Raw genomic sequence first — 17,897 nt, forward strand, 5'->3', positions numbered from 1 at the left:
TAATACCTCCAGTCATCCGAACACTTAGTCACTTGGCAGTTGGCATTTCAGCAAAAATAGTTTCATTCAAGCCTCTCTAATTTAACTGAGTTGGCTGTAGGAGTCTTTAAGGCAGCAGGATCTTTTGAAAATATCCTGAGATTACTCAAAGAGGAATAAAAATGATTTAGTCTATATACTTGTAGCGTCAAGTTAACCCAAATTATAAAAGCATCCAACATATCACATTCAATGTAAAAGTTAGGTTAGTTTTATTCAACCATTCCTAAGCCATTAACACATCATAATTAATGTAGTGGGTATTGCTTCAGAATAAGGAAACTTGTGTTTCAGTGCTTTGGTTTTGACTCTAAATATCATATGACCCTAAGACAAGTCACTCAACAGTTCTAGTTCTCAATTATATATGGATAAAAGGATTTAGGAATGTTGTGAGGTATAAGGAAAACTAGAAACTGGCATTTGTTGAAACAGAAATTATTTGTTGAATAGTTTCTTTTCGTATATTATGTCATAGTACAGTTTAAAAAAATTGAGATTTAGCAAGTCTAAAAAACATGTTCATTGCCAGTAAGAAAATTAGCCAGAATTGAAGTTGCATCTACCTGTATTACAGAGCCCAATTTTTTCTCTACCACACAATGCATAAATTCTTAAGTTATGTCTTAGTGACCAAAAATTAAGAGTAGGTTCTCTAAGCATTTCTTATCTAACACAGTAGCAGCCATCTATGGTGGGGGACTGCCCATTCAATTCTATTTGAGATGACTAAATTTGTTTATACATGCTTATAGATAGCAAATTCAGTGGGATAGACCAATAAAATAGTCTTGATTATTTTCAAATGTGATGCAAACAGTTGATCGGGAAGACATTTTACCTTTAAATTATTATTCTATGTGTCTCACCTACTGTTCACAAAATTATAAATCATAACATGGGGCTTTATATCCCGTTAGCCTTTTGTAGTCTTCCACAGTCTGGCTTAGTATCCTCATCATGAAAATAGAGATAAAATCATAAAAATCCACAGGGTAGTTGTGAGAATTTCTAATTTTAATGTATATGGAGATATCTCCCTTATGGCCTAGGACAGAGTAGTGACTCAATATAGGTTTAAAAAAATAAGTTCTAGAAATATATTCTATGGTAGAGGTGGTACCAACAACATGACCAAGAAAAATGAGCACTCAACACATACTTTTTGTAGGAGATTCTTTGGCTCATCCACTGACTCTGTTCATTCATCCAACAAATACTTATTGCACATCTACAGGGTGCTAGAAACTGTACTAGATTCTGAGAGAAAAGAAATAAACAACAATGTAAAAATAAATGTGTCTTCATGAAGGATGTGTTTTTATAAGGGACATAACAATCATTGTTTATTAGAGACGAAAATGAGTAAGTGTAAGTTGGGTAAAGAACAAGGTTATCTCCCTAGTGGCCCCAAGCCTCCCACGGAAGTATGCACCTGTTGTGAACAGTTAATGATGGCAGGGTGGACTCTCCTGAATTTCATCTTTTGCTTCGAATTTATCTCTCACTACCTAATTACTCTATTTTATTAAATCTAAGGTATCAATGAATTTAAGTGATGCATTAATTTATGTACCACTAAGAAAAATAAAAAAATATATTTATCTTAAAAGCCCTTTTTGGCTTACGTAGTCACATATTTTTATCATAGTTTATTCTTCTGCCTACATATAAATGAAACTACAAGAAAAATAATTTGGTGAAGGATTCCTGAAATGTTTTTACATTCAGAGTCAGCCCCTTTTGAGTTACTTTTAAAGTCAGAGTCAACAATGCCTGTTTTTACTAATTATTTGCTTTGGCCTTAAAGAATGGGTAGGATATTAGATGCATGGCAAAGAGTGGGCATGCTTAGCCACAATCAGAGTCATAGAATGGAGAAGCACAAGCAGTGTCCAGAGGAAGTAGGCCATCTGACTTTAGCAGCAGCATCACACAGGATGTGAGCACATGGAGAATGATTGCCTGACTCCAGATGTTTTTTGGAGGTAGAATTGACAATATAAAAGCAGTGCCATCGCACAATGCTCCATGCTCAGAAGCAGACCCTACATTTGAGGTTTAATGATCTGTGGTCTTGGTGTTGAAATTCTTATTAATCTTATCTTTGGGTTTGTGCTTTATAAGTGAAGTTATAGGGACAATGGAGCATATGCTTGGTTCATATGCATCCTGCAGACCTTTTGTTCTTTGTTTTCCTGGGATGGGTCTTGGCTACCACTACCCATCCACCAGCCCTATCTAGTTTCCACCTCCTCACCCTCTGCCCAAGGCCACTGGTGGGAGGAAAGAGGTCAACATTTCACTGTCACTCTCCATCCCTGGTGGGGTCCTTGGTGCAAGCAAAAAGAGGTGTGAGGTAGGGTGTTGATCCCATGATTCGTTGGTTCAGAGTAAAACAGAGGCCTTCTCTACTGAGGCTGGCTGCACCTTAGCATGGTGCACAGGTGATTACATATAGACCTCTCACCCAGTATTATGGACTGAATTGTGTCTCCCAAAAACGTGTGTGTTGAATCCCTAATTTCCAGTGTGACTATTTGGAGGTAGGGCTTTAAGGAAGTAATTAAGGTTAAGTGAGGTCATTAACAGTGGGGTCCTAATCCAACAGTACTGATGTCCTCATAAGAAGACAAAAAAGACAGAGCCATCTCTTTCTTTGTGTATGCATAGAGAAACGGCAATGTGAAGACAGAGAAAAGGTTTCCTCTGCAAGACATAAGAGAGGCCTCAGCAGATACCTTGATCTTGGACTTCCAAACTCATGAACTTTGAGAAAATAAATGTCTGCTGCTTAAGCCACTACAGTATTTTCTTATGGCAACCTGAACTAATCTACCCACCTACTCAAACAAGTCTTAGCATGGAGGTTTCAATCCCTAGGGAGTCATCTATTCACTATAGACTGAGACTGTGGGATACCTATTCCCTGTAGATTGAGAAAGTGAATATTGATTTCCCTACCCCCAGCCAAGGCCTCAACATTTATCTGGTGCTGCAAATTGCATAGCCAGTCCTGCCTAGAGCACTACAATATTTACAGGTAAGACAGACGAGGAAGAGCTCATAGGACACACCAAGTAGTAACAGCAAGAGAGAAAGGCAAAAATCCAAGGGGACGTGATTATAGAAATCAGTAGATAGAGGAATGCGTTTTGTGAAAATGAAAGTGGTCAACTGTGCCCAATGCTATCTTAACATGGGGACTTGCAGGGATAATTGGATTTTATAATATGGAGTCTTTGAAGGTTCATAACAAATTCATTGGTCAAGAGATGACAGGGGAAGATGACTAGAGTGCCTTTATGTGGGAATGGGTAGCCAGGAAATGGAATTTTCATTTAAGATACTTGTTAAGATTTAAGCTTTAAATCATGCAGTCTATATTCAAATATTAACTCCCCCCGTTTTATAAACTATATATGTTTGATGAAGTCACTTAACCTCTATAAGCCTGTTTTCTCATTGATGAGATGGAAATATCAAAAGAACTCCTCTCATAGAATAATTGATTTACTGTTATTGAATTTCAAACCAAAGTTTTCAAATGTCTTTGTGTCAGGCACCATACCATTACACAATAATACATAGTGAACAGGATACAGTTTATATTTTGATAGAGTTTATCATCTAACAGGTATGTTTATAAAGATTAAATATATACACCATATTGCCTTATTCATTGATTTAAAAATTCATTTACAAAGATATTAGCACTTTAAGTATTGAGCATTTTATGTAACTTATCTTCGAGTGGAGTAGGTCTAGTAAGTGTGTGTGGTGAGACAGTAAAACAATATATATAATAAATTATATATAATATTTTATTTAAAAAAGTTAAAGGAGTTAAAAAATATAATAAGTTATATATATTGTTTTACTGTCTCACTCACTCACACTTCCTAGACCTACTCCACTAGAAGGTAAGTTACATAAAGTACTCAATACTTAAAATGCTAATACTTATTAAAAATAATGTTTAAGTCAATGAATAAGGCAATATGGTATAGACATTAAATCTTCATGACCATACTTATTAGACTGTAAACTCTATAAAAATAAAAACTATGTTTATCTTGTTCAATATGTATTCTTGTGTTCTGGTATAATGCCTGACACATAGACATTTTAAAACTTTGGTTTGAAATGCAGCAACAATAAATCAATTATTCTATGAGAGTTCTTTTGATTATATAGTTTGTTAGAAGGTGTTAAGTGCACAGATAAAGCAGAAGTTAGTGGTGTACAGTAAATGTTTAATAACTTGTTCTCAATGGAGGAGTGGGAAAGTAGGGAGAGATGATTCTGATTTGCCAATTGTTGTGGTGTAAATACTGACAATGGTAGATTTCCATCTAATGATGGGATACTGCTGAACATTCTAATATTGAGAAGGGTTACACACTTTGAACTTTTGCTAGCTACTGCTAACCAGCTCTACAACACTGCTAAAGTGGGTAAGGCTGAATATGATGTTAAATAGATGTTTAGTGTAGATTTCATTAAGATAATGAAGATATGAATAACCCAAGCAGGTATCAAGGGAAAAGAGTCCACCCAGAAAAAATAACCAGTACAAGAACATGTTGCATAAGAGTGATTGGTGAGTTTTGGGAAGTGCAAAGAGGCCAGTGAAGTTATAGAAGAGAGGGAAAGGGAAAGATCAGTAGGAAATAATGTTTGCATCAGTCAGGATCTCAGTAGGAAATAGATACCCAAACCAAGTTATATTAAGACAGTTTATTTAGAAAAATTTGATCAAGGTTTAGGGAAACCAACAAAGAACAACATCCTGTTGTCAGCCACAACTGAGATACAGGACTAGAACTCTCTATTTTATTTTAACCTAGAACCTACTTTAAAAAATTTTTTAATGTTGAGTTCTGCTAGACTAGTTATAAAAGCACAAAATACACTAAAGATGAAGTTGGAAAACTTGGGTTGCCATCACAACACTGCCATTTATTTGCCATATAACCTGAGAAATGCCACTTACCCTCTCTGAGTCTCATTTTCCTTTTTTGTGAAGCAAAATGTATTGTTTTGTGATGTAAATGAAACAATGCATGTGCCATGTTTTCTTAAAAAGTTTTGCTTATAGAAAGGTGAGAAATTCTTATTTTTAAGATGGTATTTCTACAATGAAAATCACCTTGGTTCTAGCTAAAGGATCAGAGAAATTTCTTTTCTTAAAAAACATAATCAACCACGAGTATTGTACTGCACATCAAAAAAAGGGACAATAATAGGATATTTTATGAACAAAAAGCACAAAATGAAACTATTTCTAGTCCTTGACATTCTGAATATAATATAGATTCATGTTTTTAAAGCTACTGTTTATTGAGTGTTTTCTGTTGGTCATGCCATGTGCTATGGGCTTTATATACAGAAAGATGCCTATCTCTATTGTTACCAACCCCAGCCTCAGCACTTGGCACAGTGCTTAATATATAATAGGTGTTTAATAAATATTTTATTTTCTATAACTATGTGAGGTAGTTGTTATTATCTTCATTTGATAGATGAGGCCTAGACAGTTAAATCATTTTATTAAGTGGTAGATGCAACACTAGAATCCTGTTCCAGGTTTTAACTTTTATGGTTCATTCTGTAACCTTCAAAAAGCTAATTCTAAAATACAGTCATATGCCACACAATGGCATTTCTGTCAAGGATGGACCACATATATGACACAGGTCCCACACTACTATAATGGAGCTGAAAAATTCCTGTCACCCAGTGACATCATAGCAGTCATAATATTATACACAATGCATTACTCATGTCTTCGTGGTGATGCTGGTGTAAACCTACTGAAATCCCACTTGTATAAAAGTCTAGTACATACCATTATGTACATTACATAATACTTGATAATGATAATAAACAACTATGTTACTGGTTTATGTATTTACTATCTATATTTTATCATTATTTTCGAATGCACTTCCTCCACTTATAAAAAAGTAAGTTAACTGTAAAACAGCCTCAGGCAGGCTCTCCAGGAGGTGTTCCAGAAAACGCCTGGATGTTTTATAGAGATTGTTATAGAGATGATAGCTCCATGTGTACTATTGCCCCTGAAGATTTTCCAGTGGGACAAGATGTGGAGGTGGAAGACAATGATATTGACAACCTTGACTCTGTGTAGGCCTATGCTAGTGTGTATGCTTGTGTCTCAGTTTTTAATGAAATTTCAATTATGTTTATAATAAGTAAAAAATTAAATAGCATAAAGCTTATAGGCTAAGGATATAATAAATATTTCCTACAGTTGTACAATATGTGTTTTAAGCTAAGTGCTATTATCAAAAGACTCAAAAAGTTTTAAAAAATTAAGTAAAAAAGTTACAGGAAGCTAAGGTGAATTTATCATTAAAAAAGAAAAATATTTTTATAAATTTAATGTAGCCTATATATATATATAGTGTTTATAAAATCTACTGTAGTGTAGAGTAGTATCTTAGGCCTTTATATTCACTCCTTATTCCCTCACTGACTTACCCAATGCAACTTCTAGTCCTGCAAGGTCCATTTATGGTAAGTGTCCTGTATATACAAGTATGCCATTTAAAAAAAAAATTTATACTGTATTTTTACTGTATCTTTTACATGTTTAGATAGGTTTAGATGTATAGATACTTGCCATTATCTTACAATTGCCTATAGTATCCAGTACAGTAATGTGCTGGACAGATTTGTAGCCTAGGAGCAGTAGGTTTTACCAAACAGCAAAGATGTTTAGTAGGCTATACCATTCTAGGTTTGTGCAAGTACACTGACTATGATGTTCACGCAATGACAAAATCACCTAATGATGGATTTCTCAGAACATATCCCTGTCATTAAAGACACATGATTGTAGTAATCTCCTCAGGAGAAGTCTAACAACGATAATTAGGAATTCCAACATTTCTGCCATCTCCTACTGACTCAGTGGTGGTGACGATTTGTTTAACATGAGGGTGTTTTGTACAGATTGTCTGTAGCCGATTGGAGGAGTACAACAGCCATCAGTCTTTATGCAATGGAACGCCCGAGGGACCTTTACGGCGTAATCCTGGAAACCATGACAAATCCAGAACCCCAAGGCTCCCCTCTTCAGCTGATGTAGAATTTTGCCTGAGTTTGACCCAATATGAATCTGGTTCCATGGATAAAGCTGCCAATTTCAGCTTTAGAAATACACTGGAAGGTAATCTCTTTCTTTTCACTTTTAATTTTTTTTCTGAATTCATATTTACAGTCTCTTATCCAAAGTCCTAGGAGGTGTTTGAGAATTCAGAATTTTCTGAGTTGACCAAGAATATGTGTTGTATATACTCATATCGACAATGACCCTAGCTGACACTGGCCAGCACATTATAATTCAACATGTTAGCTTCAGGAGTCAGGCATGGTGGCTCATGCCTGTAATCCCAGTTTACTTGGGAGACTGTGACAGGTGGATCACTTGAACTCAGAAGTTTCAGGCTGCAGTGAGCTATGATTGTGTCACTGCATTCCAGCCTCGGTAACAAAGTGAGAGACTGAGGAAAGAAGCAGCAGCAGTAGAAGCAGAATAAGCAGCAGTGGCAGCTTTAGTGAAATATATGAATATATTCATCATGGTAATAAATACAGGCAATAGGCAACCTAATGGTGAGTAAGTCAGTTTTTTCCATTAAAAGAGAAAAATTAATTTCATTTCCAGAACATTTTGTATTGTGGAATTTCAGATATAAGTCTGTGGACTGATAGTATTTTCCTACGTTTTAGTGTTTTAGTTTTCTCCTGTTTAAAATATTCTAGGCAGTGGGTTCTTTGAGGTAAGTTCATTCATTTAACTGTAATAAGGCACAGCACATAGGTAAAGCCTCCCTCTCATTATCCCTTAAGTTTTCTGTTCTTCATCAGAGATTACATCTCATGATCTTCTCTAACTCCTAAATATTTCTCCTACAAATGTTTTCATCTTGCTTGCATTTTGCATTCAAACATCGATTCATTCTTTTCTGCTTATAGCTGACCCAGTCATGAAACCCATTTCACTCACATAAATTTGCATTAGGAAAACAAAATCACAAACAAACACAACAAAACAAAAACAAACAAAAAAAACCTCATTCAAGTCACAAATTTAACAGGAGTTTGGGGAAGACATAGGCACTGACTTGTGGCAAGGCAGACAACTCAAAATTTAACACTAGACATCGCAGCTCCTAAAAGGCCTGTGACACCTTAACATGTAGAAAAACTTTCCTCTCTTTTGTGATCCTTTCTCCTTGACTTGTTCTTTTTTTTCCTTTTTGTCATTGTTTTACACCCCAACTTTTATTATTGTACTGTGCAGAGTGGTTTTACTGTTTCATTCATTTCCCTGTTTTATTCAAAACCATAATCTCAGGGTCTTACATCCAGAATCAATTGAAGCAAGGAAAGTCTCATCCTAAAGATGAATTCTGTTTTCCAGCTATGAAAATAGAAATTAGGTTTATTCTTCTATAGTAATATTCATGATTAACTTTTTAAAGTAATCACCGTATCCAAAACACCGTGTCAAACACTTTGTATGGCATTAACTCATTCAATTCTAGTAACTATCCCCTGAGGAAGATTGTATTTATTATTCCCACTTTTAAGGGAGGAAACATTATCAGAGATATTCATCTTTTGGTTATTGATTCCCACTGAAAAGTGGCGGAGATAATCTGCCCCCAGCTTTATCAAGTACCAAAGTCCAAGTTCTTTCCATTGCACTCTGATAATCAACAGTGGGTTGAAAGTTTCTTTAAAGTGGACAATACCAGTTTGGTCTTTTGACATAAGAAGGCAAGACATAATGACAGGTAATCTCAGAGCCTATATAACAAATCTAAGGTACACAATTTCAAAGTCACCATCTGGGAGGATTGGGTAACCCACTGGACTCTTCAAGGATTAACAACAGTACTCAGAATGCTGATATTAACGACATTGCAAAGCTACATCTTTAAGGAAACTGGAGCATTTTGCTGTTTTTTTCAGCCATAAGTGACAAAGCATATATTTTATTATTAAGAAGCACGGGTTAGTTGCAGAAATAAGGCAGGGGAACATCACTCGTCTAGGGTCTCAAGTCAAAGAAAAAAACTGGCTCAAGATGTGTCAACTCAGCCAGTGGTTTTCAAGTGAGAGTCTAATACACACAGGTGAGGAGGGAACAGCAGATTTACTGCAAATAATTTGCTACTACAAATAATTTATGTTTGTAAATTATTTTTTCCCATAATTTATTCTCATTCTTACACACTTTAGTAGGCAAAGTGTGTGAGAAGCAAACAGATGCAACATAGCATATTGTCTGGCACACAGTCGTTCAGTAAGTATCTGATAACCGAGTATGTAAATAATAGCTAGAATCCTTCAAATTGCATCTAAACCACCACTTACCTTATCCATGCCTGTTATATGAAGTCCATGTCATGAGAGAAAATGTGAGAAACCATTAAGCTCAGCTGCTAAGAAGAACTTTTCTTTACCAGGTACACATTTTAAAATTATTTTTTCTTAAATTTGTATTCAGCAATAATTTTAAGCTTACAGAGATGTTGTGAAAATAAAAGCAATACAAAAAACATGAATATATATTTTACCCAAACTTACTTACATTGTATCCTATTTCTCTCTCTCTCTCCCAGTCTGAGCCATTTTAAGGGTAAATTGCATAGGCTGTAACTCTTTACCCCTGAATATTTTAGTGTGTATTTCCTAAGAATAGGAATAGACTCATATAGCCACAGAACAGTTTTCAACTTCAGTAAACTCTATATTGATATAATGCTTTTATCAAATCTACTGTATATCAGTTTTTAAAAATAGATATAATAATATCCTTTTCAGTATTTTTCCTCTCCAAAATATAATCTAGTCTAGGATCAAATAGCATTTAGTTTTCATGGTTCTTTAGTCTGAAATATTTCCATAACCTTGTACATATGTGTCTTTATGTGCTTGACAGCTCTGGACGATATAGTTCCTCCTCTTCCTCCTCATTTTTTTAATAGAACATTCTTCATTTTGAGTGTATCTAATATTTCTTCATGACTAGATCCAGGTAATGCACTTTTAGCCAAAATTCCACATAGGTGATTATGCATCTTTCTGAGATGGTGTCACATCTGGAGGCACATCATGACCATCTGTCTCACGTTGGTGATGTTAATCACCTACTCCAGATGTGGTCCAATTTTCCCACTGTATAATTATTTCTTCCCCCTGTTTAATAAACTGTCTACACGGAAACATTTTAAGACTATGCAAATACCTCACGTCTTATCACAATTTCTTCTACAGTTGGCATTGTCAATGGTTACAAATTTATGATTTTTCAACTTTAGCACTGCTTTTAAATTTATTAGCCAATATTCAGGATTCTACTATTAGCAAAAATCATCCATTTTTTCTATCTGTCTGTCTGTCTGTCTGTCTGTCTATCTATCTATCACCTATCTATATTAATGGTATGGAGTAAAGGCTTTCCATTGTTTGATAGTGTATAACTCATTGATGTGCTTAATTATCTTTGTGTTCCAATGGTTCCAGAATTTGCCCATGGTACACCTTCAAGCTGGTTCTTATGTCTCCATTTCATATACACATTTTTTAAAACACACACTCTCTCTGGTAAGCAAATTATTCTAGAGCATCGTGTACCTACAATGCTCCAGGCCTGAAATTAGCCATGACTCCAAGGAGTAATGTTTTCTTTCATTGGGAAGGAAATTCAAGATCAAGATTCGGAAGCAAGTTTTCCTCACCAGAGAGACACATTTTATCTCACATCATGAATAGAACAGGGATGTGGGGTGTCTTGGTCTATAAGGAATACACAAGTGAATATAGCAGTGAGGACAGTAGGACTTGAGAGGAGAGCAAATGTCAAAATTATACTCTGCTCTCTCAATAAATGCATATGAAATGGAATTGTTACTTTTGATTATACCTCAAAGTTATTGCTTCCTTTTCTTTCTTGGTCTCACGAGAAGTGTATAATGCACTTCCCATGGAACAAAATATTCATAGTCATTGCTAGGACAAAGGAACTGTTGTATTTTTGTCTACTGAAGTTATTCAAGTAAACTCAGCTTTCCTCTTAGATTTCATTGCTGAAATAGTGAAGATGTGTAATTTGTGAATTGTGTAAGAGAGACCTCATGGCCGGGTGCGGTGGCTCACGCCTGTAATCCCAGCAATTTGGAAGGCCAAGGCGGGTGGATCACCTGAGGTCAGGAGCTCAAGACCAGCCTGGCCAACATAAAGAAACCCCGTCTCTACTAAAAATACAAAAATTAGCCAGGCATGGTGGCACATGTCTGTAATCCCAGCTACTTGGGAGGCTGAGGCAGGAGAATCGCTTGAACCCAGGAGGCAGAGGTTGCAGTGAGCCTAGATCATGCCACTGCACTCCAGCCTGAGTGAGACTCTTTCCGTAAATAAATAAATAAATAAATAAAAATAAAAACCTCATGTTTCTAGATAAAGCAAAGAAAAATAAGTCTGTATTATAAGCAGTTTTCTGATTAGGTTAAATAGGGGACCCTGTGCAGTGTCAGTTGTCACATTAAAACAGAAATTTTCTCTCATGAAACTTTCTATCCATTATGTCCTGTATTTCAGAGTTTACAAGAGATTTTTTTGTTTGCTTTTTCTTTTATTTATTTTTTTTAATAGCACTGTTGGAGAATGGGACATGGGGACTGAAAGTTCAATGAATTGGTTAAAAGTAATCAAACTGACTAGGATTACATCCTAGCTCAACCACTTTCTAGATGTGTGACCTTGGGTATGTTATTTAACTTCTCTGGGTCTTAGTTTTACCATCTCTAAAATGTGGATAACAATAATAATGTATAAGATTCAAAGAATTAAATGATGTAATACATGTAAGGTAGTTAGAACATTTTTTCAACAAAGGGCACAACAGTATTGTGTTAAGCTGTGGTTAGTTACTGACAACTTAGAAATCATTAACTTCTCTGGCAATTAGTTTAACAAAGTAAGTTTACAGTGAGTTCTGAGAAAATATATTATAATGGCCTACATTTAGTGGAAAAATAAGGGAAAGGGGAGGATGGAAAAGAAAATTCATGAAGATAGACCCAAAAATAAATAATGTTTCTGGAGACAGATAGGATTTCAGGGCAAGTTTCAAAAATGAGGTGACAGCAGGAACAAAGGTATCTTCTGTTACCCAAAAGGGAAGAAGGAGACAGGAACAAGGAACAACTTCTTGGTGTTTAATGGTGTGTTTCCAACTCTGAGCACAGTGGCTGCCTATAGTAGGTGCTCATTAAGTATTGGCTGACAGACTGATAAATCAATAAATATAAGAAAACTACCTTCATTGTAAAAACTTACATATACCAAGAATAGTGTAAAATCAAATTAATCATAGGTAGGACCAAGTCAATCTTGGTTGATCATATATTGTTTCAAACCACCCCCTTCTAACAAATGCAGTTTATGACTATGGAAACTTACTATTGGAGGAGACTTCTCAGTATATTCAGTCCGACATCCGACACTATGCTAAGATGCCCATTGGGATAACACCACCATGTGACCCATCAAGGGAAAACCTACCCCACAAGGGAAAACATGAAGTTCTTTAGGCTAAACCAAAATCTAATTCCATTCGACTTAAATAGAGCCATCCATGAACCTGGTATTATGGTATACTATGGAAGTACAAAAAAATACAAAGATGACTTACACAGTTTATCTCACTGAAAAGCTCACCATCAAGTGAAGAAACTCCACATAAATACACAAAATGGTAATTGATATAAAATGAGGTAGGAACCCAGATACACCAGAAATATTTCCCAAGGAGGTGAAAACAGAATTGGATCTTGAAATATCAGTAACTGCTCACTGAGCAGAGAAGAGGAGGAGAGGCATTTCCAGCAGAGGGAACAACATATGCAATGACACAGAGGTGTGAAAGTGTGAGACGAGTTACCAAAAAATGAGAAGTTCTACGTCGCTAGAATATTGAGTTTGTAGTGGGAAATAACAAGAGATGTAAGGAGTTTAGAAAAATCCGTGTATACCAGTGTCTCTCAATCTTCTTGAAGGAAAAAAACACGTTATAGGCCTCTAGGAATATGTTCACAAATCCCTATAGAATTAAGAAACTGAAGTTTATTCTAAGATTCTTTCAAATCTTCACTTTTAAAGAGTTATAAATTCATTCGTAATACACTAAACGTTAGCTGTCATCACCATAAAAACCCAATGTTTAAAAACCATAACATTCTTATCTTCAAAAGTATGTCTGAAAAATTTGCCTTGAAAACATGCCATTAAGAAGGGTAGTTGTGATAGGTTATTAAACAGGGAATTGATATTATCCTACCTATACTTCAAAAGATATGATGCTAGTGGCATTAGTAGAATGCAGAAAGATAATCAGTGAGCTATTGGGGGGAGTGATGGATGAGAGCTTGATCTAAAGTAGTGAGAATGAGGATGAAGATGAGTTGGTTAGTGTACAGAATCAGAAGCTCTCAGTGACTGACTGTAAGGCAGCAAGGAAAGCAACAAGTTCAGGATGATTCTGACACATCTGTGATTGATTTCTAACAATTGGTCCTTGTTTTTGTCCTAGTAAGCTATACGTCATTTTAAAAATGTACTTTCTCTTCATATAACAGCACTTATAAACCTGATATTATGCTTCTCTACAACCTTACCTTTTTTTCTGCAGCCCTTCAGCCCTTTTTGTTTCAATGTCACTGTCAAACACTTCACTAGGAAGCATTTCACCACTTCACATGCAAAGATTTTTTAAGGAGCAATCTACAGAGTGGTAAATGAGCTGTGGGCTTTAACGAGAAACAATGGAAGTTTTCAAATTTTTAATGACATTTAAACAAGAATGGTGTGTGTATTTGCAGAGAAAAGCCAGCTGGAAAACTACCATGAAGCCTCCATAGGTAATCTAGTTTTCAGTCTTCCTGCCTGAGAAATGGACTTTCTTAGTTCATGCAACAACAATAACAACAAAAAAAGGTCACACAGATTCAAAAAATAAATTTATTTGACACTAATTGTATAAACTAGATAGCCAAGGAGATAGTTAACATGGAGTGACACAGTCTGGTAATTGGAAGGCTAAACTATCTCCCTAGTATCTTCCTCACTAATTCTGAGGGAATCAGAAACTCAGTAGTTTGGTGTACCCTGACTCTGAGAGAGGCAGAAGGTTTTGAAAGATGATTGCCAGACCAGGAAAACCTTTCTGGGCCTGTTTTAATTAATCCCCCAGATTTACCACCTTGATAACCACATTGGTATTCTGATCAGGCAATAATCCTGATAACAACAATAAGAATTCCTATGTGCCAGACATTAATACTTCTCACATGTTATCTTATTTAGTCCTCACAACAGTCCTAGGACATTTCATTGATTAAACTAAAGCACCATTCTCAGCAAAGTAATTATTCCAATAAATTTAGGAGACAGTCTCTGTCCTTACATTATAAGCTCATTCCACTCATTTTACTCAAAAGGTAACTTTTTTCTCTGTTTTTTATATATATATATATATATATATATATATATATAATTTTATTATACTTTAAGTTCTAGGGTACATGTGCACAACGTGCAGGTTTGTTACATATGTATACATGTGCCATGTTGGTGTGCTGCACCCATTAACTCATCATTTACATTAGGTATATCTCCTAATGTTATCCCTCCCCACTGCTCCCACCCCACAACAGGCCCCGGTGTGTAATGTTCCCCACCCTGTGTCCAAGTGTTCTCATTGTTCAGTTCCCACTTGTGAGTGAGAACATGCGGTGTTTGGTTTTTTGTCCTTGTGATAGTTTGCTGAGAATGATGGTTTCCAGCTTTTTCCATGTCCCTACAAAGGACATGAACTCATCCTTTTTTATGGCTGCATGGTATTCCATGGTGTATATGTGCCACATTTTCTTAATCCAGTCTATCATTGTTGTACATTTGGGTTGGTTTCAAGTCTTTGCTATTGTCAATAGTGCCGCAATAAACATATGTGTGCGTCTTTATAGCAGCATGATTTATAATCCTTTGGGTATATACCCAGTAATGGGATGGCTGGGTCAAATGGTATTTCTAGTTCTAGATCCCTGAGGAATCGCCATACTGTCTTCCACAATGGTTGAAGTAGTTTACAGTCCCACCAACAGTGTAAAACTGTTCCTATTTCTCCACATCCTCTCTAGCACCTGTTCTTTCCTGACTTTTTAATGATTGCCATTCTAACTGGTGTGAGATGGTATCATCACTGGCCATCAGAGAAATGCAAATCAAAACCACAATGAGATACCAAATTTTTTCTCTTTCTTCAAGTTCTCAGAGCAAATAGAATCCTTCCTATAACATGTAGGGAATTCAACAAGTGACAATTATACTGTTTTCCAAGTGTATTTGCTTTAAATGTAGTTATTTAATCAGAAAATAACATTACTGTTTTTAAAATTCTGAAAATAGGAAATGTTCTATTGTGAATAAGAGCTTTGTAGATATTTACGTATATTTTAAATTATTGAAGGCAGAAGCTGCTGTCAGGGAAGAGTTAATATTTATGTAATAGTTTCACACAGCCATCTACACCCACACACATGTGCACACACATATAACACACACACACAAGTCAAGTGTAATTACTACATATGAAAATCCCTGTCAAATTCTTAATCAATGTCTTATTTCCCAAAGCAGAAGGTTGGGAGGACAAGAATACATTTATCACATCTGGTTATTATAGAAATTCTCTAGTTAGCATGCAGTAATAGCCTACTAGAAATAATGACTATTGAGGATTAGGGGGTATTTAATTTATAACCAGTAACATTGTTGAGACATCTGAGTGGTTGAAAGTCACTGTTTTGTAATTTCTTTCAGAGAGGACTTAAAATAGTTTAAAGTTTGAAGGTATTATTGCTTGATACTCAGTAACTTTTAAGCAGTAAGTGCAATAATGATATTGCTGGGGCTCTCTCTGTAAACAAAAATAAAAAACATTCGTCCCCATACATTTATGCATTTTAAAATGACTCTTCTACCTATTCCTTCTTCTACTCCTCTAGTTGTACTGGCATATGCAATTTATTGTTCTTGCCAAATATGAATATTGACAAAGTAAAGTGAATTTATGTAAGCCTTGTGTCATCTTCACTCTGAATTAAAAGGTGCAGGTATTATCTTACGTCAAGTACTATCTTAGGAAGATTCACTGGAAAGAGAGAAAGAGAGAAACTTCCCAGATTAGTGCAGAGTCCTTTAGGGTCACTAAAAACACTGATATTGAAGACATATAGAACTGGATTTCAGTATGAGTTCTAAAATTCTGGGCATCTACTTCCTCATTTATAAAATTTCTTCAATAATTACATGCTCAGGTTATTATGAGAATTTATGTACATCTAGCTCCTATTACATACACAAAAAATGTTTCCCTTTTTCTCCTGCCACCTTCTCTGTAATCTTCAATAGTCTTCTCAACTTCTCTTATAATTTAGCATAGGCTATCAGTCTTCATGATGTGTATTTATCCAAGCTAAAGAGCTTTTGTTTAATTTTTCATGATTTGAACTCAGTGCTGTGGAAAATGGCTATTTAAAAGGGATAATGTCATTTTCCAAGAATTCAATTGAGGGTCCTAGAAGATCTTTATGGAGCAAAATAATAATACACCTTTTCTAAGTATAGAGTCAGGCATTAAGACATATAGACATTTCACTTCCTTGGGATAAGTCTTGGGAAAAATATCACTACACATTAGCAATACATATTGCAAATAAAATTTATAACTCTATTTTATGCATTTATTAAAGAAATATGAGTTAAAAGACTTCAGGAGTTTTGATCTGTAGCCCAGGCTGGAATGCAACGGTGCAATCTTGGCTCACTGAAACCTCTGCCTCCCGGGTTCAAAGGATTCTCAAGCCACAGTCTCCCGAGTATCTGGGACTATAGGTGTGTGCCACCATGCCTCGCTAATTTTTTTGTATTTTTAGTAGAGATGGGATTTCTCCATATTGGCTAGGCTGGTCTCAAACTCCTGACCTCAAGAGATCCACCACGTTAGCCTCCCAAAATGCTGGGATTACAGGCTTGAGCCACCACACCTGGCCTAACTTCAAGGTATCAAAGACAAATTAACAATGTCTGATGCATACATAGGACTGCTTTGTAATCTTCTACACTAATGATTTGTAGTATTTTGGTTTCAGAATCCATTTATAACTCTTACAATATATGAAAAATTTCTGCCAGCTTTTATTTATGTGGGTTATATTTATGACTTCTCATTTGTAAAACTGAAATAAAAAGATCTTGCATATTTGTATTAATTTATTTTAAAAATTAATTTGTTATGTGATAGTATAAATAATATAATTTTAATGATTTCAAAAATACTAAGTGGAATGAGACTACTTTATATTTTTTAAAAACACACTACATCTGACTACTTCTACATTCAATATATTATAATTTATTGTTTGGTTGAAGAACTTGATGAAAATCTAGCCTCACACAACTATGTAATCAGAATAGAGAGAAGTATTTTTAAAAACATTTTCAGATAATTGTAGATCCTTTCTTTTTGATACTAAAACTTCACAAATGGTAATTTCCTCAGAGTTTAATTACGCTGTCAAATCTGAAATCATATCAATGAACTTTTTGTCGTTGCTACATTAAAGTCCTTTGATCTGTCTAGCATCATGAATGAGTATTTTACCCATTAGTGATTTTATAATAGCATGCATTGGTCATTTGTAAAATACTCAGTTAAGTGATCTTCCAAATGTTAAAATATCTCATTATACAATATT

At 35.3% G+C, this 17,897-nt stretch overlaps 2 protein-coding genes across 5 annotated transcripts in view; one reads left to right on the top strand and one right to left on the bottom strand.

Annotated features, from left to right (window-relative positions):
- The window catches only part of GRM5 (glutamate metabotropic receptor 5), an 810,828-nt gene that overhangs the window by 674,381 nt on the left and 118,550 nt on the right, over window positions 1-17,897 (bottom strand). The window lies entirely within an intron of this gene.
- Window positions 1-17,897, top strand: part of TYR (tyrosinase) — a 117,508-nt gene that overhangs the window by 6,229 nt on the left and 93,382 nt on the right. Inside the window, 1 exon segment of the mRNA XM_001136041.3 lies at window positions 7,021-7,237. Coding sequence (XP_001136041.2) covers window positions 7,021-7,237 — 217 coding nt within the window.

The sequence above is a fragment of the Pan troglodytes genome, chromosome 9 (assembly GCF_028858775.2).
Source record: "Pan troglodytes isolate AG18354 chromosome 9, NHGRI_mPanTro3-v2.0_pri, whole genome shotgun sequence".
NCBI classification, from domain to species: Eukaryota; Metazoa; Chordata; class Mammalia; order Primates; family Hominidae; genus Pan; species Pan troglodytes.